This window comes from Grampus griseus (assembly GCF_964374135.1).
Source record: "Grampus griseus genome assembly, chromosome: 3".
Classification (NCBI taxonomy): Eukaryota; Metazoa; Chordata; class Mammalia; order Artiodactyla; family Delphinidae; genus Grampus; species Grampus griseus.
In genome coordinates, this window is record NC_139019.1 from 132565871 (window position 1) to 132591722 (window position 25852).

General features: G+C 38.1%; 1 protein-coding gene across 1 annotated transcript in view; it reads right to left on the minus strand.

Moving 5' to 3' along the window:
• Window positions 1–258: 258 nt before the first annotated feature.
• SOX30 (SRY-box transcription factor 30) overlaps window positions 259–25852 on the minus strand; it is a gene marked incomplete at both ends in the record, with an annotated part of 32606 nt that continues 7012 nt past the window's right edge. The window contains 2 exons of the mRNA XM_082652106.1: window positions 259–640; window positions 21345–21837. Coding sequence (XP_082508232.1) covers window positions 259–640; window positions 21345–21837 — 875 coding nt within the window. The remainder of the gene's footprint in view (window positions 641–21344; window positions 21838–25852) is intronic.

Genomic DNA, 25852 nt, shown 5'->3' on the forward strand with positions numbered 1-25852 from the left:
AGTGATGATAATATACGCTGATGCAAATTTCAGCCATAAAAATAAACTACTTCATATCTTAAATATTCCTACGATGAAACATCAGGATTCCAGTTTCACTAATCAAAAGTTTATGAAGGCATAAATTGCATTTGGTTTTGACTCCTCAGATCACAGCTGAAAACTCTCAGCAAAGCATTCTAGGCTCTTTTTTTCACATCAAGTGACCCAGAATATATTTTAAGAAATATTTATTTTCTGCACATATTTGTTTTATAATTATAAATTCTTGAGCACTTTTTCTTCTTCCTCATCATCACTGTCAGTGACATTGACTTGCTGGATGTTAGAGGGAGTTGATGTCGGGGTTGTGAAGACACTTTCCAAGGCTCCAGTGTCCAGCTGAGGCACGAGATTTAAGTATTCTTCCCCACTGTGGCTATGGCTGTTACAGTAAGAGGTCCCATCCATGCTCTCACAACTCCAAAAATCTTCGCTGTGAGCACGTTCATCTGGGTAGTCTCCATAAGGATAGTCTCTATTTAAAGCTGAAAACATAGCCTCATGGTTCTGGCATCTGTCTTCATAATAACCAAGGCATTCTGGCACTGCACTTGGAAAATTTCCATAGCCAAAAGGAGGCCGACTATAAGGGCACGTGCTGTATCAGAAAGACAAAAAAGGAATTCGATCATAACTTGTCCACATGTTGCCTTGTATACAGACTAACTGAGCAAGTTTAACTGGGGCCTAGAGAGCTCCCAAGATAACTTTCTGCAACTACTTCATGTACTCATCCACATGTTGCCTAGTCCCAACATAAAACAAAGTAAACAACATAAAGCAAAGTAAGCTTATAACTATTACCTATTATCAGCCTCAGGTTTCTTACCTTTGGCAGCCTTAATAAAGAAAAATTACTTATCTGGGCCTTTCTCTCATGATGCCTTATGCCATGTAAGGTTTTAGAAATGCAGACACCTGCTGTGCTGTGCTAAATATTGACACTTAGTAAGCAGTGTAACAATTGTTCTTACTAGTATTTGAAGCAAAGTTTACAGGAGGTGGGGGGAAATGTGTAACTGGGTTGAAATCAAGAGCTCTTGGGGATGGGGGAGGGCACTCGAACAGAGGATAACAACTTAATTTTTAAACTCACTTTCAATAATTAATTATATTAAAACACTCAATACCAGAAAGATTTAGAACTGATATTAAACTGTGGTTTTTAGAGATCTTTTCCAAAAAAAAATTTGGAGTGTGGGAATGTGAAGAATTGAAAAGATCACTTTGCTGTTTTATAAACTAATGGTTTTTCTTGTAAGGCAAATCTAAAAATTCTGCCATTCAAACCCATTTGTCAATTTTTTTAAAAAAGTATTACTCCACTTTTCAAAGGCACAGAACAGGAATCATTGGAAGAGTTATGTAGAAAAGTCCAACCAAAAGTTGCCTGGACTCATGGACTCCATCTAGTGACAGATAATATAAGCATAATAACCAGGCTCATTAGCAAAACCCAAGACAAGTTGGGTGTTTCATTTCATGCTCCCACATTTTTTTTAAAAGGTCAACTTTGTTTCCTTCCCTTTAAAAATATAAGTATGATTGACATAATAGACTATCATCTCAAATTCTTTGTAAATATAGGGTTTCTTCAGTGGTTGGTGTCCTACCCCCAAATCTCCAAGTGCTAGGGACCTTGCCCGTGTTCAATATCACAAATATGAGACCTAGTTTCTGAAACGTTTCAGGTTTCCATTCCTACTGCCACATCCTTATTCAGGCATTTTTACTTTAATACATACATCCTGAATGCATTGTACTTGCAGCTACTATGACTTTGCTCGGTAGCTCTTCCACCTTTAGATCTCTTCATCCATTGGATTCCACAAATACTTCAAGGGTGTGCTCAAATCTACTTCCTTCACAAAGCCTTCTTCTCTTCAGCTAGGAACAATTCACCTACTAACTGTTCTTTTAGGACTCAATATAGGCAAGATATTACACAAGGTTTGGTGGAGAATTTAATTTAAAAAAAATCTAAAATCCAGGTAGTATATACTTGATATGTGCTAAAGTGTGCTATAATGCAAACATCACACAGCTATATTGGTGTGGTAAAAACAAGTTAGTGTTATATCTGGAGAACAAAAAGATCAGTAAAGATAAGAGTAATCCTGGACTTCCCGGGTGGCATAGTGGTTAAGAATCCGCCTGCCAATACAGGAGACATAGGTTCAAGCCCTGGTCTGGGAAGATCTCACATGCCGTGGAGCAAATAAGCCCGTGTGCCACAACTACTGAACCTGCACTCTAGAGCCTACGAGCCACAACTACTGACCCGGCATGCCACAACTACTGAAGCCCAGGTGCCTAGAGCCAGTGCTCCACAACAAGAGAAGTCACCCCTATGAGAAGCCCGCGCACCACATCGAAGAGTAGCCCCTGCTTGCCACAACTAGAGAAAGCCCGCATGTAGCAACAAAGACCCAACACAGCCAAAAATAAATAAATAAATTTATTGAAAAAAAAAAAAAAGAGTAATCCTAAAAGGTTACATGGATGAAAATGAATACCTACAGAAGCATCATGGTGTAGTGGGAAAAGCAATCCTGATGGGTGTGTAGTGATATTGCAATGTTGTTTAAAGTTGCAATTCCCTAATGATATATGATATGGAGAATCTTTTCATATGCTTAATTGTCATCTGTATATGTTCTCTGGTGAGGTATCTGATCAGGTCTTTTGTCCATTTTTAACCGGGTTGTTCATTTTCTTATTACTGAATTTTCAGAGTTCTTTGTATATTTGGGTAACAGTCCTTTATCAGATACATCTTTTAAAAATATTTTCTCCTAGTCTGTGGCTTGTCTCCTCTTTCTCTTGATACCATGTTTTTTGATACAAAGTAGCTTTGTAGTAAGTTTGAGGTCACGAATTGTGAGTGCTCCAACTTTGTTTACCTTTTTCAAAATTGTTTTAACTATTCCAGGTCACTTAAAATTCTATGTAAATTTTAGGATCAGCTTTTCCATTTCTGCAAAAAAGCTGCTGGGATTTTGAAAAGGATTATACTGATTTTGTAAATCCCTTTGGGAAGTATTGCCATCTTAATAATAAGTCTGCCAATGCATATACACGAATACCTTTCCATTTATTTCAGTCTTCTTTAATTTATTTCAGCAATGTTTTATAGTTTTCAGTTTACAAGTTTTGCATCTCCTTGGTTAGATTTATTCCTAAGTATTTTACTCTTTTTGATGCTATTGTAAAAAGAATTGTATTCTCAATTTCCTTTTTTGAGTGCTTATTGCTTGTGTACAGAAATACAAGTGAATTTTGTATATTGATCTTATACCCTTCAACTTTGCTGCATTCATTCATTCACTCTAATAAATTTTTGTGGATTCTTTAGGATTTTCTATATATAGGATTTTCCATATATAGTATCATGTGTGAAAAGAGGTAATTCTACTTCTTTTCCATTTTAGATGTCTTTTTTTCTTGCCTAATTGCTCTGGCTGGAACTTCTAGTACAATGTTGAACAGCAGTGGTGAAAGCAGACATCCTTGTCTTGTTCCCAGTCTTAGGGGGAAAGCTTTTGGTCCTTTGCCATTGAGTATGATGTTAACTGTCGGTTTTTGATAAATGCCTTTTATCATGTAGAAGAAGTTCCCTTCTACTCCTAGTTTGCTAAGTTTTGAAATCAGGAATTGATTTTTATCATGAAAAGGTGTTGGATTTTATCAAATGCTTTTTCGGCATCAATTGAAATGATCACGTGGTTTTGTTCCTTCATTCTTTTAATGAAATGTATTACCCTGATTGATTTCCTGATGTTGAACCACACTTACAATTCCTGGGGAAAATCCCACTTGGTCTTGGTGTATAATCCTTTTAATATGCTGCTCGATTCAGTTTGCTAGTATTTTGTTGATTCTGTAATTTTCTTTCTTGTGATATCTTTTTCTAGCTTTGGTAACAGAGTAATGCTGGCTTTAGAATCGTTCCCTCTTATATATTTTGGAAGACTGTGAGAAGGATTAGTGTTAATTCTTCTTTAAAAGTTTGGTAGAATTCACCAGTGAAGCTATCTAGTCCAGGGCTTTACTTTGTTGGGAGGTTTTTAATTACTGATTCAATCTCTTGATATATACTTATTCAGATTTCCTATTTCTTCTTGAGGCAGTATTGGTAATTCAAGTATTTGTGCATTTCATCTAGGTTATCTAACTTGTTGGTGTACGATTATTTATTATTATCCTATAATCATTTTTCTATGAGGTCAGAGTAATGTACCCAGTTTCATATCTGATTTTAGTAATTTATGTCTTCTCTCTTTTTTTTCTTAGCTTAGCTATAAAAGTTTGTCAATTTTGTTGATCTTTTCAAAAAGCCAACTTTTGTTGACCTTTTTTTCTCTATTTCATTAAACTCTCTATTGTTTTTCTATTCTTTATTTCATTTATCTCTATTCTAATCTTTATTATTTCCTTCCTTCTGCTAGCTTTGGGTTTTATTTGCTCTTCTTTTTCTAGTTCCTTAAGGTATAAAGTTAGGTTGTAATTTGACATCTTTCTTTTTAAATGTAGGCTAGGGCAGCTATGAATTCCTCTATCAGCACTGCTTTCGCTATATAATTCCTTAAGTTTGGGTATGTTGTGTTTTCACTTTCATTCATCTCCAAGTATTTTCTAGTTTTCCTTGTGATGTATTATTTGACCCATTGGTTAAGAGTGTGTTGTTTAATTTCCAATATGTGTGAACTTTCCAGTTTTTCTTTCTGTTATTGATGACTAGTTTCATTCCATCATGGTTAGAGAAGAAACTTTGTATGGTTCCAATCTTTTCAAAATTCCTGAGACTCATTTTGTGATCTAACATATGGTCTATCCTACAGAATATACATTTTCACTTGAGAAGAATCTATATCCTGTTGTTGGGTGGAGATCATGTATTTCTGTTAGATCTAGTTGGTTTAAAGTATCATACAGTCTTCTATTTCATTTTTGATCTTCATCATTTTTGGATGGATGGTCTTCCATTCATTATTTAAAGTATCCACAGCTAATATCATACTCAATGGTAAAAAGTTTAAAGGTTTTCCTCTAAGATAAAGAACAGAACAAGGATGCCCACTCTTGCCACTTATTCAACATAGTACTGGGAGCCCTAGCCACAGCAATTAGGCAAGTAAAAGAAATACAAGGCATCCAAATTGGAAAGAAAGAAGTAAAACGGTCTCTATTTGCAAATGACATAATAATATATCCAGGAAAACCTAAAAACTCAACCAAAAAAACTGTTAGAATTAGTCAGTGAACTCAGTAAAGTTGCAGGATACAAATTCAATATGCAAAAATCAGTTGCATTTCTATACACTAACAGCAAACTGTCAGAAAAAGAAATTAAGAAAAACAATTCTATTTACAATTGCACCAAAAAGAATAAAATACCTAGGAATAAATTTAACCAAGGATGTGAAAGACCTGTACACTGGAAACTATAAGACACTGATGAAAAAAATTGAAGAAAACACAAATAAATGGAAAGATATTCTGTGCTCATGGATTGGAAGAAATAATATTGTTAAGATATCCGTATTACCCAAAGCTATCTACAGATTCAGTGAAATACCTATCAAAATCCAATGGCATTTTTCACAGAAATAGAACAAACAATCCCAAATGCTTTCTGGAAACATGAAAGACAGTGAATAGTCATAGCAATCTTGAGAAAGAAGAACAAAGCTGGAGGCATTTTACTCTCTGATTTCAAACTATATTACAAAACTATAGTAACCAAAACAGTATGGTATTGGCATAAAAACAGACACATAGATCAATGGAACAGAAAACAGAGCTATAAAAAAGCCCATGCATATGTGGCTAATTAATTCATGGCTATTAATTAACAAAAATAGACAATTGGGAGAAGATAGTAGCTTCAATAAATGGTGTTGGAAAAACTGGACAGCCACATGCAAAAGAATGAAACTGGACCCCATCTTACATCATATACAAAAATCAAGTCAAAATGGATTAAAGACTTAAACATAAGACCCAGAGCTTTAAAACTCCTAGAAGAAAACATAGGCAATAAGCTCCTTGACAACTGAATTGGCAAGTTCTTTTTCTTGGTTTTTTTTTTTTTTTTATTTGACACCAAAAGCAAAGGCAACAAAAGCAAAAATAAACAAGTGGGACTATATCAAACTGAAAAGCTTCTGTACTGTAAAGGAAACCATCAACAAAATGAAAAGGCAACCTACCGAATGGGAGAAAATATTTGCAAATCATACATCTGATAAACAATTAATATACAAAATACATAAAGAATTCATATAACTCAATAGCAAAAAAAAAAAATCTGATTTAAAAATGGGCAGAGGAGCTAAACAGACATTTTCTTCCCAAAGACGACATACAGATGGCCAACAGGTACATGAAAAGGTGCTCAAGAACTTCCCTGGTGGTACAGTGATTAAGAATTCACCTACCAATGCAGGGGACATGGGTTCAACCCCTGGCCTGGGAAGATCACACATGCCGTGGAGCAACTAAGCCTGTGCACCACTCACCACTACTGAGCCTGCGGTCTAGACCCCGCGAGCCACAACTACTGAGCCTGCGCACTACGACTACTGAAGCCCACGCACCCTAGAGCCCATGTGCCACAACAACTGAGCCTGCGTGCTGCAACTACTGAAGCCTGTGTACCTAGAACCTGTGCTCCACAACAAGAGAAGCCACCACAATGAGAAGCCCACACACCTCAATGAAGAGTAGCACCTGCTCGTCACAACTAGAGAAAGGCCATGCGCAGCAATGAAGACCCAATGCAGCCAAAAAAAAAAGGTGCTCACAATTATCAGGGAAATACACATTAAAACCACAATGATATCATTGCTACCATTTGCAACAACATGGATGGACCTTGAGGACATTATGCTAAGTGAAATAAGTCAGAGAAAGACAAATACCATATGGGTTCACTTACATGAGGAGTCTAAAAACAAACAAACAAAAAACAAAGAAAACCAAATCATAGATACAGAGAACAGTTTGTGGTTGCCAGAGATTGGGAGTGAGAGGTGAGAAAAATGGATAAAAGTGGTCAAAATATACAAACTTCTTATTTATAAAATAAGTAAGTCCTCAGGATGTAATGTACAGCATAGTGACTATAGTTAATAATACTGTATTGTTTTTTTGAAAGTTTCTAAGAGATTAAATCTTAAAAGTTCTCATCACAAGAAAAGAATTATGTTGTATACTGAGACTAATATAATGTTATATGTCAATTATATCTAAATAAAAAATAAATAAAATTAAGTAGTGAAGTCTTCAACAATTATTGCATAACTGAGTATTTCTCCTTTCAATTCTGTCAATTTTTGCTTCATATATTTTGGGGTACTGTTGTTATATATGTATGTGATTATAATTGCTATACCTTCTTAACATTTTATTATTATTTTTGGCTGCGTTAGGTCCTCGTTGCTGCGCGCAAGCTTTCTCTAGTTGCAGCAAGTGGGGGCTACTCTTCATTGTGGTGCGCGGGCTTCTCGTTGTGGTGGCTTCCCTTGCTGCAGAGCATGGGCTCTAGGCACGCGGGCTTCAGTAGTTGCAGCATGTGGGCTCAGTAGTTGCGGCACATGGGCTCTAGGTGCACAGGTTTCAGTAGTTGCAGCATGCAGGCTCAGTAGTTGTGGCACATGGGCCCTAGAGCACGTGGGCTTCAGTAGTTGCAGCGCCTGGGCTCAGTAGTTGTGGTGCACAGGCTTAGCTGCTCCATGGCATGTGGGATCTTCCCAGACCAGGGATCAAACCCATCCCCTGCATTGGCAAGCGAATTCTTAACCACTGTGCCACCAGGGAAGTCCCTTCTTAACATTTTAAAATAGATATGTGGGAGTTCCCTGGTGGCCTAGTGATTAGGATTCCAGGCTTTCACTGCTGTGGCCCGGGTTCAATCCCTGGCCAGGGAACTGAGATCCTACATGTTACGTAGCGTGGCCAATAAATAAATAAAATATGTAATGTCTTTGTCTCTTGTAACAATTGTGACATAAAACCTATTTTGTTAAATACTATTATAGCCACCTCAGCTCTCTTTTGGTTACTACTTGTAAGGAATATCTGTTTTTATTTTTTCACTTCAGCCTATTTGTGTCATTGGATCTAAAGTGAGTCTCTTGTGGGAATTCCCTGGTGGTCCAGTGGTTAGGGCTCTGCACTTCCATTGCAGGGGGCACAGGCTTGATCCCTGGTCAGGTAACTAAGATGTCCACAAGCCACATGGTGCAGCCAAAAAAAAAAAAAAAAAAGTCTGCTCAGTGAATATCATGTTTATTTTTTAAAATAAATAAAGTGAGTCTCTTAGAGACAAGATTTAGTGTGATTATTTTTTAAATTCATTCTGCCAATCTACCTTTTAATTTAATCCATTTAAGGGGATTACTGATAAGGAAATACTTACTCTGCCTTTTTTCTATTTTTTGGCTGTACCACGTGGCATGTGGGATCTTAGTTCCTGAGCTGGGGTGCAGGGGTGCAGTGGAAGCATGGAGTCCTATCCACCACCGCCAGGGAATTTCCTCAAATATTTTTAAGTTATTTTCTTAAGTGGTTACCATGGGGATTATAATTAACATCTTAAATTTATACCAATCTCGTTTGAATTGATACTAAGTTACCTTCATTAGCATATCAAAATTCTGCTTGTATACAGTGCCTTCCTTCCTTCGTATTGCTACTGTCATACGTTTTATATCTATTAACAGATTTTATAATAGATGTTTTATGCATTTGCTTTTTAAATCACACAGAAAAAAGTTGTTAACCAAAAATACAATATACTTGGCTTTTAAAAACAAAAGAAGGACTTCCCTGGTGGTCTAGTGGTGAAGACTCTGTGCTTCCACTATAGGGGGCATGGCTTTGATCCCTGGTCGGGGGAACTAAGATCCTGCATGTCTCTGGCGAGGCCAAAAAAACAAAAGAAAAAAGATACTTGGCTTTTCTATCTGTTATTTTAGTAACTTTTACCAGTGTTCTTTATTTCTTTGTCTGGCTTTGAGTTACTGTCTACTGCCTTTTCATTTTATTCTGAAATACTTCCTTTAGCATTCCTTTAGCATTCCTTGTAGGGTAGGTTTACTGGTGATGAACTTGTAGGGTAGGTTTACTGGTGATGAACTTCCTCTACGTTTTTTTTTTTTTGGCCACACTGCGTGGCTTGTGGGATCTTAGTTTCCCAACCAGATATCATATCTGGAGCCCTGGCAGTGAAAGTGCCGAGTCCTAACCACTGGACTGCCAGGGAATTCCCTCTCCTTCATTTCTTTTCTTTCTTTCTTTCTTTTTTTTTAAATTTTTGGCTGTGTTGGGTCTTTGTTGCTGGACACAGGCTTTCTCTAGTTGTAGTGAGCGGGGGCTACTCTTCGTTGTGGTGCGTGGGCTTCTCACTGCAGTGGCTTCTCTTATTGCAGAGCACAGGCTCTAGGCACACAGGCTTCAGTAGTTGTGGTGCATGGGCTTAGTTGCTCCACAGCATGTGGGATCTTCCCAGACCAGTGATCGAACCCGTGTCCCCTGCATTGGCAGGCAGATTCTTATCCACTGCACCACCAGGGAAGCCCTCCTTCATTCCTGAAGGGTAATTTTGTTGGTTATAGAATTCTTGGTTGATGGTTTCTTTTCTTTCAGCACTATGCTATGCCACTGTCTTTTGACTTCCCTGGTTTCTGATGAGAAACTGGCTGTTGACCTTATTGAGAATCTCCTGTACAAGATTAGTCACTTCCCTCTTGCTGTTTTCAAGATTCTCTCCTTCTTTGGCTTTGACAGATGATTATAATGCATCTCTTTGAATTTACCCTACTTAGTGTTCATTGAGCGTCTTGGATTCCTATCTTTCTTTAAATTTTGGAAGTTTTGGGTCAAGCTATTTACAAGTCTTCTTCAGCCTTGATTTCCTATTTACATAGAGCCTAAAAAGCAGTCAGAGGTGAAAGCTTAGGGTTTTCTCCAGTGTTTGCTGAACATGTGTTTAGCTCTGGGTATGTTTGTGCCCTTGTGTACTGATTCCTCAGTATACATGGGAGATTTTCAAAGACTCTATTCCCCATATATCTCCTTTCCCAGTCTCTTCTAGGCTTTTCAGTCTGTCTGCTGCTTGTCCTGTCTGTTGTCCCTTAACCCAGGCAGCTGTGGACAGTACATACCTTTAAATATTTTCCACAAACACTAGCTGTGAGGCCACTCCAACTCTAAGGGAATGCTTGGGAGAGTCAAACTAAGGTAAGCCCCTGAGCCAATTCCTCAGGAAGTCACCAGACAGGTCAAAAATGCACAACCATAATGCTTTAAGAACAAGGTCTGTACTGCCTCCTCTAATAGCAACAAGTCACACCAGGAACATGGGTCACCATCCCCTTGGCCATCACTGAAGTAGAAAATGTGAGATGGCTGTGGCAAAAATACCACAGTGCTCTCTTATCAGAATTTAGCAGCTTCTTTCTTCATTAAACACCCCTCCAGCTGATTCTGACAGGTTTTGCCAGCTTAATTATTGCTTCAGTGGAGAGAGAGATTCTTGGGGCTCCCTATTCTGTAAGTGTCAGTGACATTCTACCTCAGTGGTGTTTTGTACTTTTCAGAATATAAGTTTTGCACTTATTGTGTTAAACTGATTCCTAAGGTTTTAAATTCTATTTTATTGTAGATGGAATTGTTTTCTCAATTTCATTTTCTATTTATTCACTGCTACTGTACAGAAATGCAACTGTTTTATATATATTAGTCTTATATCCTGAAAACTTGCTGAATTCATTTGTTACTTATAATAGCTTTTTTTGTGGATTCCTCAGGATTTTCTATATATAAGACTGTGCAATATATAAATATAGTTTTATTTCTTCCTTTACAATCTAGATACCTTTTATTTACTTTTCATGTCTAATTGTCCTGGATTAAACCTCCAATAAAATGTTGAATAGAAGTGGTAAAAATGTACATCCGTGTCTTATTCTTGATCTTAAGTGGGTCTTGCTGATCTCCAGTCTTTGCCATTAAGTGTAATGTTAGTTAGGGTTTTTTTGTTAGATGCCCTTTAACTAGTTGAGGAAGTTTCTTTGTATTCCTAGTTTGCTGGAATACTTCATGTTCAACAAGAAGAAGTGCTCAGTTTTGTCAAATGCTTTTTTTCTGGGTTTATTGAGATGATTGTGTGGTTTTTGTCCCTTATCCTATACTACATTAATCGATTTTCAAATGTTAAACAACTCACATTCCTGTAATAAATCCAAGTTGGTTACAGTGTATAATCCTTTTGTTATGCTGCTGAATTCAGTTTGCTAGTATTTTGTTGAGGATTTTTGTCTCTGTATTCATTAGAGATATTGACCTGCAGTTTTTCCTTCTTATGTTGTCTTTCTCTGGTTTTGGTAGCAGAGCAATACTGGCCTCATGGAATGAGGCCCTCCCATTTTTCGGAACAGTCTGACTATGAAGTGTGTCTACTGTAGACAACATATAGTTAAGATCTTGATTTTTATCCAGTTATACAATATCTGCCTTTTGATTGTTTAATCATTAACAGTTAATGTGATTATTGAAACAGCTGGATTCATGTCTGCCATTTTATTTTTTGTTTTCTATGTGTCTTGTATTTTCCTTGTGGCCTTCTATTCCTTCTTTACTGCTTTCTTTTGCATGAAGTAAATATTTTCTAAATAACTTTTTAGTTCCTTTAACAACTTTTCCACTATTTTTTCGTTATTTTCTTAGTGGTTGCTCTAGGGCTAATCATATAATCTTACCTTACCTGAATCAACTTCAGATTTTTACTAACTTAATTCCAGTAAAATATAGAAATTTTTTAAAAATATGTATTTATTTTGGCTGCACTGGGTCTTAGTTGCAGCATACGGGATCTTCATTGCAGCATGCAAGATCTTTAGTTGTGGCATGCATGCGGGATCTAGTTCCCTGACCAGGGATTGAACCCAGACCCCCTGCTTTGGGAGCGTGGAGTCTTACCCACTGGACCACCAGGGAAGTCCCAAAATATAGAAATGTTGCTTGTATATAGCTCTACTCCTTCTTCCCCCTTTTTGTACTACTATTGTTATATAAATTATAGCTATATGTTATCAAACCAGCAATCTATTGGTATGATTATTAATTTATATAATTTTATGCCTATTAAATAAGCTGAGAAGAGAAAGGAGAGCAAGTATATACTTTGAAGTTTGTTATATTAACCTTTTTATTCACTACTGCTGGTTCTCTTCATTTGTTCCTGTGGATTCAAGTTACCATCTGCCATCATTTCCTTACTCTAAAACAACTTTGCCTCCACCTACTTCCTTATGCTTTTATTATCAAATATATTACATTTCTATATGTTATAGGTCCCCCAAAACAATTATTTGCATATTGTTTTATACAACTGCCTTTAAAACCAGTCAAAAGAAGATTTATACTGTCTTTTTTATACTATCTTTTATTTATTTTTTTATTTTTATTGGAGTATAGTTGCTTTACAATGTTGTATTAGTTTCTGCTGTACAGTAAAGTGAATTGGTTATACGTATACATTACATATATCCACTCTTTTTTAGATTTCCTATACTATCTTTTATAATTGCATTTTTACCTTTACTGGGCTCTTTGGCATTTTGTTTGTTTGTATTCCAACTACCATTAGTGATCACTTACTTTCAGCCTGAAGAACTCCCTTTAGTATTTCTCACAATGCAAGTGTGCTAGCAATCTCAGTTTTGGATTATCTGAGAATCTCTTTACTTTGGCTTCATTTTTGAAACATGGCTTCACTAAATGTGAGTTGACAGGTTTTTTTCAGTACTTTAAATATGTATTCTGGCCTCCATTGTTTCTCATGGGATGTCAGGTGTTCATTTTACTGGGGTTTCCTTGTACATGATGAGTGTCTGTCTGTCTGTCTGTCTCTCTCACTTTGATTTTCTCTTTGGCTTTGGATTTCAGTATTTTACTATGATGTGTCTCGCTGTGGATCTCTTGGCTTTTACACTACTCATAATTCATTAAATTTCTTAAATGTGTAATATTTTTCATCATATCTGGGAAGTTTTCAGCTATTAGGTCTTCAAGTACTTTTTTCTGCTTCTTTCTCTCTCCTCTCTCCTTCTGATACTCCTTTTATAGATACACTGGTACACTTAATGATTACTGTGTTCTGAGGCTCTGTTCATTTTTCTTCATTCTTTTTCCGCTCTATTCTTCAGATTGTATAATCACTACCAGTCTATTTTCAAGTTTTCTGATTCATTCTTGTGTTCGTTCAATTTTACTGTTGAGCCCCTCTAGTGAATTTTTCATTTTGGTTATTGTACTTTTCAACTCCAGAATTTCCATTTGGCTATTTTTATAATTTCTATGTCTTTATTGATATTATCTCTATGAAGAGACATCATCATCATAACTTCCTTTACTTCTTTAAGAATGGTTTCCTTTAATTGTTTGAATATATTTATAATGGCTTGGAAGCCTTTGTCAAATTTGAAATCTGGGCCCTACCACAGGTAGTTTCTTTTGCCTGTTTTTCTCCCCCATGTACAAATCGTGCTTTCCTGTTTCTGTGCATGTCATAATTTTTGGTTGAAGTCTGGACGTTTTAGGTAATATACTGTAGGAACTCTGGACAATGACTCTTTCACTTCTCCAGGGCTACTTTTTCTGGGTTTTTTTGCTTGTTTTTTGTTTACTGACTTGACTAGACTATTTTATTTTTTATTTTAAAAAATATTTATTTATTTATTTATTTATTTATTTATTTATTTATTTATTTATTTATTTTGGCTATACCGGGTCTTGGTTGAGGCATGCAGACTTCTTAGTTGCAGCATGCAGACTCTTAGTTGTGGCATGCAAGCAGGATCTAGTTCCCAGACCAGGGGTCAAACCCAGGCCCCCTGCATTGGGAGCACAGGGTCTTACCCAATGGACCACCAAGGACAGACTATTTTAGTGAAGTCTATTTCCTCTGCAGTGTGAACCTTGAGTGTCACTCCTCAGAGGGCACAGACTTGGACATGAATACAGTCACCCTAGGATGATATTGGTTTTAGCAGGACTCTCTTTGACTATCTCTTTCCCTGATTTTTGTGTTAAGCTCTCTGACTCATTTGTTATCACATACAGCTGTTAAGATTCCACTAATTGCTGGTTGATTGCTCTGTTTTCGAAATGCCTTGGGGCAGAGATTGTTCCACAGTCTGATCCAATTAAATTCAGAAGGGGTAAATTTTGAGGAGTCTTTGAGGTTTGTTCTGACTGCAGGAGGGCTCTTCTTAGCTGTTTCTTTCCCTAGTTCTCTTTGGTGTACTAGCTGGCATACAGTAGCTGCTTGGTCTCAATTAAGAGGAGTCTCTTTTTATTTGCTTATCACCAAAATCTCATTGTTTTCAAGAGTGTCCTTAGGGTTGAACTTCCCCACACTGTTTCAGATAAAGTCAAATTCCTTTGGGGGAAAGCTTCTGAGCTCTCTGTTCTTATGGCAAAATCTCTGGTCTTCTTGGCTTGCCTCTGCCAGCATAGAACATCTCTTCTACAAGTGACCTGGGTCAAGCGTGTTCAGGGTTGCAGTATTCTCTGCCTGTCATCCTTAGAGTTGAGTGGCTATCCTGTTAGTAGGGGCTGAGCGAAGAAAAGGAACCCCCAACCTCTTGGTCACACTCACCATCAACTTAGTTTCTTTAACTCAAGAGCTGGAGAGGATGAGAAATGCTACCATTCTCTGTAAGATATTGTATCCCTTGATTAGGAGCTGAGGGGAGTGAGAGCTACCTTCTTGGCCATACCCACCCAGAGTTGGCATTCCATCCAGATGAACTGAGGGTGGGAGTGAGGGATGGTATTTGTCATGGCTCAAGGGTCATAGACTCTTGCTGTTCTCACCAAGTTTTAGGATGTTTTCTTGAATAAATGTTTCTTCATTTGCTGTATGCCCTTAGGACACTGCCCAGAGAATTTAAGCGGTTAGTTTTTTAAAATAGTTTTCACGAGTCATGCTTGTTTGCTTGGGAGCAGCTTCACAGAGCTCCTCATGCTGCCACCTCAGAAATGAAACTCCCTCTCACTTATCTTTTTAATCATACTATTTCTATTAATATCCTTGAGCTTTGTTTTGGATGCAGTTAATTACTTGAAAACAGTTTGATCATTTCAGATCTTACAAATTTTTAGATAAATTTTTTTAGATAAAAATTGATTAGAAATTTTTAGTCTAGGCCTAGCTGAAACAAGACTCTCTAAGTATTTAATACCCCATCAAGGTTTTCCAATCTGTTTGGTGAGAACAGGAACTATTTCCAGCCTGGTGTGATTGCTGGGAACTGTTGTTTCTGATTTTTCAGGTAGTTTTTCCATTAGCCTTGGGTAATTTTCCTCACAGGCATACACTGATCAGTATTCAGCTGAATACTCAAGATGGAACCTATGCAGAGATCCAGAGTTCTTGCACTGTGCAGCTTTCTTCTCTCCACTACTCTATCCTGAGAATTCTAACTGACTTGGTTTCACTGGTCTCTCAGCTCCATCTCCTCAACTCAGGGTGTCTGCAAGGATCTGCTTGTGCCACGGTTTCCAGGTCAGTAAGCTGGTTAGATTGCAAGGCTTACCTCATTTATTTTCTGTCTCTCAGGGATCTTCATATTCATTGCCTGGTAAATAGTGTCTTGAAAACCATATCTTCATATATTTTGTCTGTTTTTTATCATTTCAGATGAGGGTAGATACAGTTCCTTATATTGCATCTTGGCTGGTACAGAAGTCCTCTTTAAACATTTGAAATATTGATTTTTAGTCTCTCCCTGATTTTCAGTTATTTCAAATTCTTGGGGCGTTAATTCTCCTATTTGTACCATCTACTGACTCTTGTTCTTAATGAATACTTTCCTCGTGTTCCATAATTTTCTAAAGTTCACCTTTAATAACAATTTCCTCCCTTTGGAAATTCCAAGTGGCTTGAATGGTGGAAATGTTCCTCTAGAATAGTTGTCCCAGGTAAGTCATCCAAGAACTAATTTCTATGTTCATTTCTCAGTTTATTTTTTTTATTATTTTTTAATATTTATTTTATGGGGGGGCTGCATCGGGTCTTAGTTGTGGCACGTGGGATCTTTGTTGAGGCATGAGGGATCTTTCGTTGTGGTGCCCAGGCGTCTCTCTAGTTGTGGCATGTGGGTTTTTTCTCTTTTCTAGTTGTAGTGCACAGGCTCCAGGGCACGTGGGCTCTGTAGCTGTGGCACGCAGGTTTCAGAGCATGTGGGCTCTGTACTTTGTGGCACATGGGCTCTCTAGTTGAGGCATGTGAGCTCAGTAGTTGTGGCACGTGGGCTTAGTTGCCCCACAGCATGTGGGATCTTAGTTCCCTGACCAGGGACTGAACCCATGTTCCCTGCATTGTAAGGTGGATTCTTTACCACAGGACCTCCAGGGAAATCCCTAACTTCTCAGTTTATCAAGTGGATAGGTTGATTTCAGATTCTCAACCAGTGTGCAGTATAATCTAGGGTTTTGATTTCTAACAGAAGACTTTTTTCCATATATAGCCCTGAATAAAAACAAGTTTCCTTTGTGCTTTCTCTGGGTCAATGATAAAAATCTTCTATTACTTTATCAAGGTTGAGAGGCCTTTCTAGGGTCTTAGCTTTTTTTAAAAGTTATTTATTTATTTATTTAGGCTGCACTGGGTCTTCATTGCTGTGTGTGGGCTTTCTCTAGCTGCAGCAAGCGGGGGCTACTCTTCATTGCAGTGCATGGGCTTCTCATTGTGGTGGCTTCTCTTGTTATGGAGCACGGGCTCTAGGCACACAGGCTTCAGTAGATTTGGTGTGTGGGCTCAGTAGTTGTGGCTTGTGGGCTCTAGAACGCAGGCTCAGTAGTTATGGTGCACGGGCTTAGTTGCTCTGCAGCATGTGGGTTCTTCCCGGACCAGGGGTCAAACCCATGTCCCCTGCATTGCCAGGCGGATTCTTAACCACTGGGCCACCAGGGAAGTCCTCTAGGGTCTTAGCTTTATGAAGAGGTTTTAGTTTCAGCTCCTCACCTTGAGCAGAGTCATGACCTCATATCCTCTCCTTATGTAGGCATTAAAACCCAAGTTTATAAATGCTGAGACTATATGAACCTGCAAACTACCCCCAAGACCACTGTACTAGTTTTCAGCTCGTTTGTCATTTTGACGAAGGGGGATTTATTTTCCTTTCTTGTGATTTCAGCTAGGTATTAAATTGTTCATATATAAATTCAACAGTTATAGATAGTTACAGCAGAAGGTATTCCATATTAGCTAAATCTATCATGTTTTGGGACTATAAATTCTATCCTCCAATAAGGATTAGGCAAAATATTGTGTATGTATGTAGATGTGCATTATTACAGAAAATAGGTCCAAAACTTCAATTAAATTCTTAAATACGTCTACAAACCAAACGAGGGTTAAGGATAATTGCTTTTAACTTTAGATCTGTTTGTCTAAAATTTTACAGTTAAGATGCTATATAATCCCACAAATTTAGAATTCTTTGGACTTACCTTCCCTAATAGATACATAGATATAGCTATGTCTGATTATATTTTTTTATACATTTCAAGCTCATAAATTCCCATTTATCATTCGTATCTTTTCTATATCCCTAACTGCAATACACTTTTTTAAAATTAATTAATTAATTTGTTTATATTTTTGGCTGCATTGGGTCTTTGTTGCTGCGCGTGGGCTTTCTCTAGTTGCGGCGAGCAGGGGCTACTCTTCATTGCAGTGTGCGGGCTTCTCATTGCAGTGGCTCCTCTTGTTGCGGAGCACAGGCTCTAGGGGCACAGGCTCCAGTAGTTGTGGCACGTGGGCTCAGTAGTTGTGGCTCGCGGGCTAAGAGTGCAGGCTCAGTAGTTGTGGCGGACTGGCTTAGTTGCTCCATGGCATGTGGGATTTTCCTGGACCAGGCCTCAAACCCGTGTCCCCTGCCTTAGCAGGCAGATTCTTAACCACTGTGCCACCAGGGAAGTCCCTGCAATACACTTTTTGAACACATTTATTTACTCAATGGCCAACAGAATGAAGATCCTAGATATCTCTTGTGCAAATGAAAGTATAAATACTACAAGAAGGCGGAGGTATAGAAGAAAAGGTGGGGCTTCCCTGGTGGTGCAGTAGCTGAGTGTGCCTGCCAATGCAGGGGACACAGGTTCGAGCCCTGGTCAGGGAAGATCCCACATGCAACTAGCAACTAGGCCCATGAGCCACAACTACTGAGCCTGCACGTCTGGAGCTTGTGTTCCGCAACAGGAGAGGCTGTGACAGTGAGAGGCCCGCGCACTGCGATGAAGAGTGGCCCCTGCTCGCTGCAACTAGAGAAAGCCCTTGCACGGAAACGAAGACCCAACACAGCCAAAAATAAATAAATAAATAAATAAATAAATAAAAAGAAGAAAAGGTGGGGAGTGAAAAGAATAACTAAGAAATTAATATAGTACAGAAAGAGAGTGTCTCAATAAGCACAGTATGAAGATGGTTAATATTTGAAGGTAGGAGGATATTAGCCCTCACAGCTAGGGATCAGCATTTCTAAGTGTCCATCTGTTTCATAAAGTGACTCCTTGATTAAACTGCCTAACCTCCTTGATTTTTACTCTAGATACACAGGGCAAAATATCAAATATGTATATTTGGTATATATTTAATATATATATCAAAAGTCATTACAATTATGGTATTGAAATGGTTGAATAATTCACACGTAAATGGAATAGATTAGGGAGGAAATATTCTTTATAGAAGACTATTATTAGTTGGGAGAAGAGACAATAGAAAAATTGAGAGGAAATCAATTAATTTTGTTATTTAGCCAGGCTGGATTTTACTGAAATATACTATCTAAATAAGCATAAATAAGATCATCCATATCCTTGGGAAAATTATCATCACACACATACAGGTAGAAGTTAGGAGCAACTTAATATTTAAAGCTGACATACTTGTTTGAAATTCTTACATGAAATAAAATTCCGTATAAAACTACCAACTCACTTCATCTGGTTCCTTTAATAGCATTGTTTTTTTGTTTGTTTTTTTTTGTTTGTTTTTTTGCGGTACGCAGGCCTCTCACTGTTGTGGCCTCTCTCGTTGCAGAGCACAGGCTCCAGACACGCAGGCTCAGCGGCCATGGCTCATGGGCCCAGCCGCTCCGCGGCATGTGGGATCCTCCCGGACCGGGCCACGAACCCGTGTCTCCTGCATCGGCAGGTGGACTCTCAACCACTGCGCCACCAGGGAAGCCCAATAGCATTATTATTAATTAGCAATAATGGTAGTAAAGATAAAGGTATAGTTTCTGTCTTCTAAGGACATACTTTTCAGAGTTTCTTTTCAAAATGTTCTTTAAACTATCAGATGATTTGTACATTAACAGCTAAATCCCATAAGTCTTGTCATGAGTAAGGAAGAGAAATTTCCTATGATTTTATCTATTTATTATATAAGGAAACATTTCCTGCCCAAAAGTCTACTTGACTACATGATTTTTCCATTCAAAAATACAGTATGTATTTTCCATGTGATTCTCTGCTAGCAACTAACAGCTACCAATCAAGAGAAGCCATTATATTGAGAAGCCTTTACTGATACAGTGAAAAAAACAAACATGGAATTCAAAATCGGATAGCAAATCTAAGTTTGACTACTGGCTCTGCCATTTACTAGTTGTGTGACCTTAACAAAGCTATTTAACAGCTGATCAGTTTCTTTATCTGAAAAAGTAAAGGGATTACTATGCCTAAAACAAAGGATTGTTGTGAGAATTATAGATAAAAATGCCAAGTTCTCAAAATGCTAAAAAGAAAAAAACAATAACAACTAGAGTGAGATTGTGGTACACAACCTGTTCTAGATGCCTCTTTTTCTCCTTTAATGTGAGTAAATACTGTCTAAGTCTTTCCTTTATTACAAAATGAATTATGTAACAAAGATAAAATTTCCTCAGTTTTAGTTTGTGGACCTCGAGGTTCTAACTAAGGCTGATCTTCTCAAACCTACTCACTTATTAAATTCCAGCTATGTCCTAGCACTCTTCTTATAACTAAAAACAAACACTGTAAAATTCTCTAAAATTCCTGCAACATCTCAGATCCTAGGAAATAGCAATGAGAAGAGATTATCAACCCCTGTCCTTAGGAGTCTCTTGAAGTTTGATTTCTTGAACTAAAAGACTTCTGAAAGCTATTAAAGAAGAGCCTATTGCGAAAAACAAAACAACAAATAGCAAAATCTCCCTTTCTCCTGATCTGATCCCCTAGTTCCACTTTCTTCCAGTTCTGGGCTAAGGACTTGAAAGCAAGCAATCCCATTATGAATTGAAGCAACATAATATATACCTCAAAAGTTCTTTGAGGCCTTGGTACCCAAGTGGGGAGTAGTTTTACTTTCTAAGTAAGTAACCATAAAAGATTGTGTTAAACACGTAACACTCCATTCTCAACAGAAACCATCTCTGTCTACACACTTAACAGCAACTGAAAAGTAGAGGTTAATGCCACTTTATTAGAATGCTTGCAAAGAAGTTAAATTCTATCACTCCAAAATGAAAAGTTACAAATTTGTTTTCCCTAGATACTTCCCTGTGAAAATAAATTCCTTTACTGGTAATTTACGTAAGAAACGTTTTGGTTTGTTAAAAAGGGCACTGAGAGGGTATATAACTTCAGACAAGTCATTTAACCTCTTAGATCAAGTGCTCTCTATATCCCTGCTACTCAAAGTGTGGTCCACAATCAGCAGAACTGACATCACTTGGGAGCTTGTTAGACATGCAGAATATTACGCTTACTATAACTCAGTATAGGAAACTACTATACCCCAGACCTGCTGACTCAAGAGTCTTCATTTTAACAAGATCACATGTGGTTTATATATATATATATATATGAAAGTTTCAGAACCACACCTCTATACAATCAGGGGGTTTGACTAAATGATCTTAAATTAAGGTCACGTATAACTGATTATTTTTTCAAGAGAAAAATCAGATCTGACAACACTGGCGCCTGTATTCTCATGCGGCAACAGTAGGCTGGAACTGAGTAACAGCTGCCTCATAAGATGGGGCATGCACTCTCCTTGGCTTCCCCAGTCCTCATCTGGCCCCTCCATGTATTTATATTAACTGCTTGCCCCTATTTAGCCACTAATCTAAATTATATAGATCCCAAGCAGTAATGAGGAAGTTCCTTTTTCAGTAAATAAGAGAGGCCTTCAGAGGTAAAAATTCATTAGCTATAAGTAGTTTTACGTGAAAGGAAATAAATTGTTCATTTACCTTGATGGGAAGTAGTGAGGTCCAGGTAGGAAGTAAGGGTGATGAAAAGCGAATCGCGGTGGCGTCCCAAATAATGTGGCTGCATGGCCAAGGGGAGGGGGCTGGCAGACATGTGAGTGTGGAATAGGAGGAGCTTGGGGGATTGGAGCACTTCTGGGACAAGTGGAGATGCTGGGATACTCCTCGGGAGGCTGGATGGTAGAGGCTGCAAATCTGGCGTGGGCAGTACTTGCACTAGTTGGAATCCTGCTGGTGCTCTCCAGAAAGACAGGAGTGGGTCTCTTCACAGAGTGACTGGCTCCAGAATGCAGCTGATGAGTGTCCGTTTCGGAGGGCCCAGCAAAGCACTGGGGTAGGAGTGGTGGACAGAGGGGCAAACTTGGAGCCTGGACAGCCACCTGGGCAGTACTGGAGATGCTTGGCTGGAAAACTGTGATGGGGCTTGGGCGCTGGACTGCAGGTGTGGGCAGCGGGATGGCAGGTGGAGCTTCATCTTTGGAAATAAAAATAGCATGGGTCAGGCATGAACTGAGTCACTCCATATTTTTCTTTTTTCAGCAGAACTTAATAAACTATACAACCAGAAGCCTTCACTAACCACCTTACCTAAGAACATCACCACTCTATTTTACCATCTTGAACAAACTGAAGCCGTCTTGTTCATTTATTTTACATTCTTGTCTCTCTTTCCCACCTAGATTCTAAGTGCCATAAGAGGAGAGACCTTTTCTGTTTTGCTCACTACTGTATCCCCAGGCCTCAAAATTCTGCCTGGCACAGAATAGGCCCTTAAAAAATATTTTTTGGATTAATAAATAAATGAATAAAATGATTGAGTGATTGAGTGAAAGACAAATACACACAAATGCTGGCACATATATAAAAATGTTTCTAAAAGACATAGTATGAAACTACTGATAGTGGTTACTTTTAAAAGGTGGTCATCTGGAATAGGGGACAGGGCCGTGGGACGCCAGACTTTCATTTTATACCTATTGGTACTATTTGAACTTTCTATTCTCTAAATATATCAATTTTATTTTACATATTAATAGAGGTTTCATCCTAGTGGTATGGGTCATTTTTCTTTTATTTTGTATACTTCTCTATATTAAACTAAATTATAATTGACATTTAATTTTTTAATTGGAAAAAACTAAAGAAACAATCAGTAAAATTATTTTGCTTTATTGCATTCAATATGAATACATAAGGAAATTCCCAAGTGAGACTAAGACTTGCCATAGGTCAGCAATTTGTGACAGATAAGAAAGGAATATTATCGCAGCAGGGCATGCTGGATATAGCAGAATTTTTAGAGGCAAGTGAAATAATCATGTATTTGATCTTTTTGATCCTGAAGAAGAGAGGACTGCTGACCGAGTTGCTGAGTTATCCAAATGACACACTTAGCCTAAATTTAACTCAAGTTTTCCACAGAAATACAGAGAGAAGCCAAAGCAATAGATTCATGATCTAGTTTATTTCCATGCAGTTAGGTCTCTATTAATATAGAAGATGCAGTCCAAGAACAGACCCTGTGGTTAGAAATGTTTCTGTCAGAGGCCAAAAGGATTGTGAATCTTCTCTCAGCCTTGGCCAGGTAACACCTTCCTCTCCTTCCTTCTCTCCAGATAAGTCAAATAACTACCCCTCCTCCCCCTTAAACCTGGAGGTAGGGAATTAAGGGGTATATCTGTTTCAAGTTGGCCTCTGACCCAGTGAAGTAGAGGCAACACAGGAGCAGGGTGTAGATGAAGCGGTACTGATGCTCAGTTAATGGGGTTACATGGACTAGCCCTCCAATCTGTGAGGCACAGGCCTTAGGCCTTTCCTGATTAATCAAACATAATTTCCCTCTTCAGGTTCCCTCAGAACCTATAAATCTATCAAACATCACAAAATAGTGTAAATTTGCAGGTCTGCCACCCTTACCACAATCACAAAACTGGGAGCTCAAGAGCAGGAACAGTTTAATTCATGTTTGTATCCCCATTACCTGGCACAGAACTTGGTTAATAATAGTTAAGAAAGGTATGACTAGATGAAAGAAAAAACAAACTAACAAATAAACCTATAGCTGACAGAACCTCTACCACTCATCTGGTATAAGGAAAATCTCCTCCTCTATGCAACTATGAAGCCAGGCTGACCTGTAAAATCTCTCAGTTTTATTCACTGAATTATCACTGCACTCAAGACATCTGCTCCTAAAATCTACTCTGATGCAGATTTCTTTTCCCTGTACAGTACAAGAGGCTCTTAGTCCTCAGAAAAGAAGTATGGTCATTTTAGGCAAAGGAAACACAAATTATAGGAGCCATAGAGAACAATGATATTATTTCAGTTATTGAAGAAGGAAGGGACTCATCCTTTAGCTGATACAAATGTTCTTTTCTACCAAAGATATTTTTATAAAATAAGGGGTACCAGTGAGGCATGAGGTGATAAAATCATGCATCTATTTAACTAAACAAATATTCACTTAGCAACTAACATGTGTCAAGCACCATTTTGGCCTGAGGTAAAAAATCAGATAAATCAGGTGCATAGAGAGTTATATGGTAGTATAATGAAGATGTCCTAAATGTCAAAATTCATGTTGCTAAACAAGAGGTTAAAGTCTGCAACACCTAGTCATCACTGATTTACTGTCAGTGAATAGGGAAGACTTGTGGAACGGGCAGAGATCTAATGTATCACACTGTAGATAAAGTATGGAAAAGACCAGCCAGTCACCTGGTTTCTCTCCTTCTAGTATACAGCTAGGTTACATTTCTCAGCCTCCCTTGCAGTTAGGAGTGGTCCTGTGGCTCAGGCTAACCAATGGAATGTAAGAAGAAGTGATATGCACCACTTCTGAAACTGGCCCATAAAAAACTCTCATGCATGATCCTCCATGCTCTTTTCCCTTCCACAGGTCATGCACACTTGGATGCTACATATCAAAGATGGAAGAGCCATAGGTTAGAAGAAAACTGTGTCCATGAATCCCTTGGAAGAAAGCCAGAAATACTTATTTTGCACTTTACATGCGTAAAAAAGTAAACCATGATTCTGTTTAAACCGTTATGTTTAGATGAGTGTTGAAGCAGCTAGCATTATCTAATTGTTACATGAGGTACAGAGCAGAATTTTAGATCTATAGTACAATATGAGAAGAAAAGAAAAAATTTAAAGTTATTAATAACTTTCAACAATTCTGGCAAATCTCTCCCACCCACTCCTAAAGAGGAAGACTCTACTGCCTGTGTTGAATGGATGAAGGATGCAACCAGGCTTTTGTTGTGTGACTGGGATAAACAGGAAGGAGTAGAGAATGGCATAAACTGAGGACAGACCAAATTTCTCTACAAGAAAAAGTTGTATAGAGGTAGAAAGAAGAACAGGAGGACGAGCATATGGCTGAGGAGAGAGAAACAGAGGCAGAGAGAGGAGGAGAGGACAGAGAGAAATAGAGTAAGAGCAGAGACATAGAGACAGAGATGGGAAATGGAGACTTGGGAAGAACAGTTAGACAACTGCTAAGAAAGATGGGACTTTGGGGACAGAAATGGTAATGAGGAACCTAAGAAGACTTACTATAGTTTGAACCATAAGATTCCATCTTCCTTGCCTCATAAGAAAACCTACAATAATGAGCTACATCACTTTTCAAGGAATTTTCAAGCCATATCTTTGTTTCTTATGGATATAAAACTTTGCTAGGGGACTTCCCTGGTGGCGCAGTGGTTGAGAGTCCACCTGCCGATGCAGGGGACATGGGTTCGTGCTCCGGTGCGGGAAGATCCCACATGCCGCGGTGCGGCTGGGCCCGTGAGCCATGACCGCTGAGCCTGCGCGTCCGGAGCCTGTGCTCCGCAACAGGAGAGGCCACAACAGTGAGAGGCCCGCGTACCGCAAAAAAAAAAAAAAAAAACTTTGCTAGAACTGATCTTAAGTCAGGGACAAGACCAGATTTTTTTGCATTATAATAACAGTATCAGAACATTGGAGGGTTTTTTTTGTTCTGTTTCTGTTAAATAAGAACAGATGGGTAAACCAAAATCACATCACATGTTTACTACCAAAAAATTAAAATAGTAGTAAACATTTTTAAAGTAAAAATTTAGAGAAAATGTATGAATTCAGAAGAATGAAAGATGTCAATTGAGTTTGGATGTAATAAGGAAAACCCATTTCAGGTTTGAGAAATAAAATGTAGAAAATGAAATAATCTCACCAGAAAATTCCTAAATATATAAAACTGACATTTAAAAGCCAGGCTAAAATAAATATAGCTTCTACCAAACTTCCAGAATCCTTTAAAATAAATTTGACCACTTAATGTAAAATGAAAATGCTGGCATAACTGGCATCAAAGACATATGATAAAAGAAAGTATCTAAAAAGTATTCTGGACTATCTGGCTGTAAGTACTTTCAGAAACTAGAAACAGGAGACAAGCTCACAAGATCAAAATATCACAAGATCTTAGGTAGCATTCACTGAAGAACTTTAGAGAAACT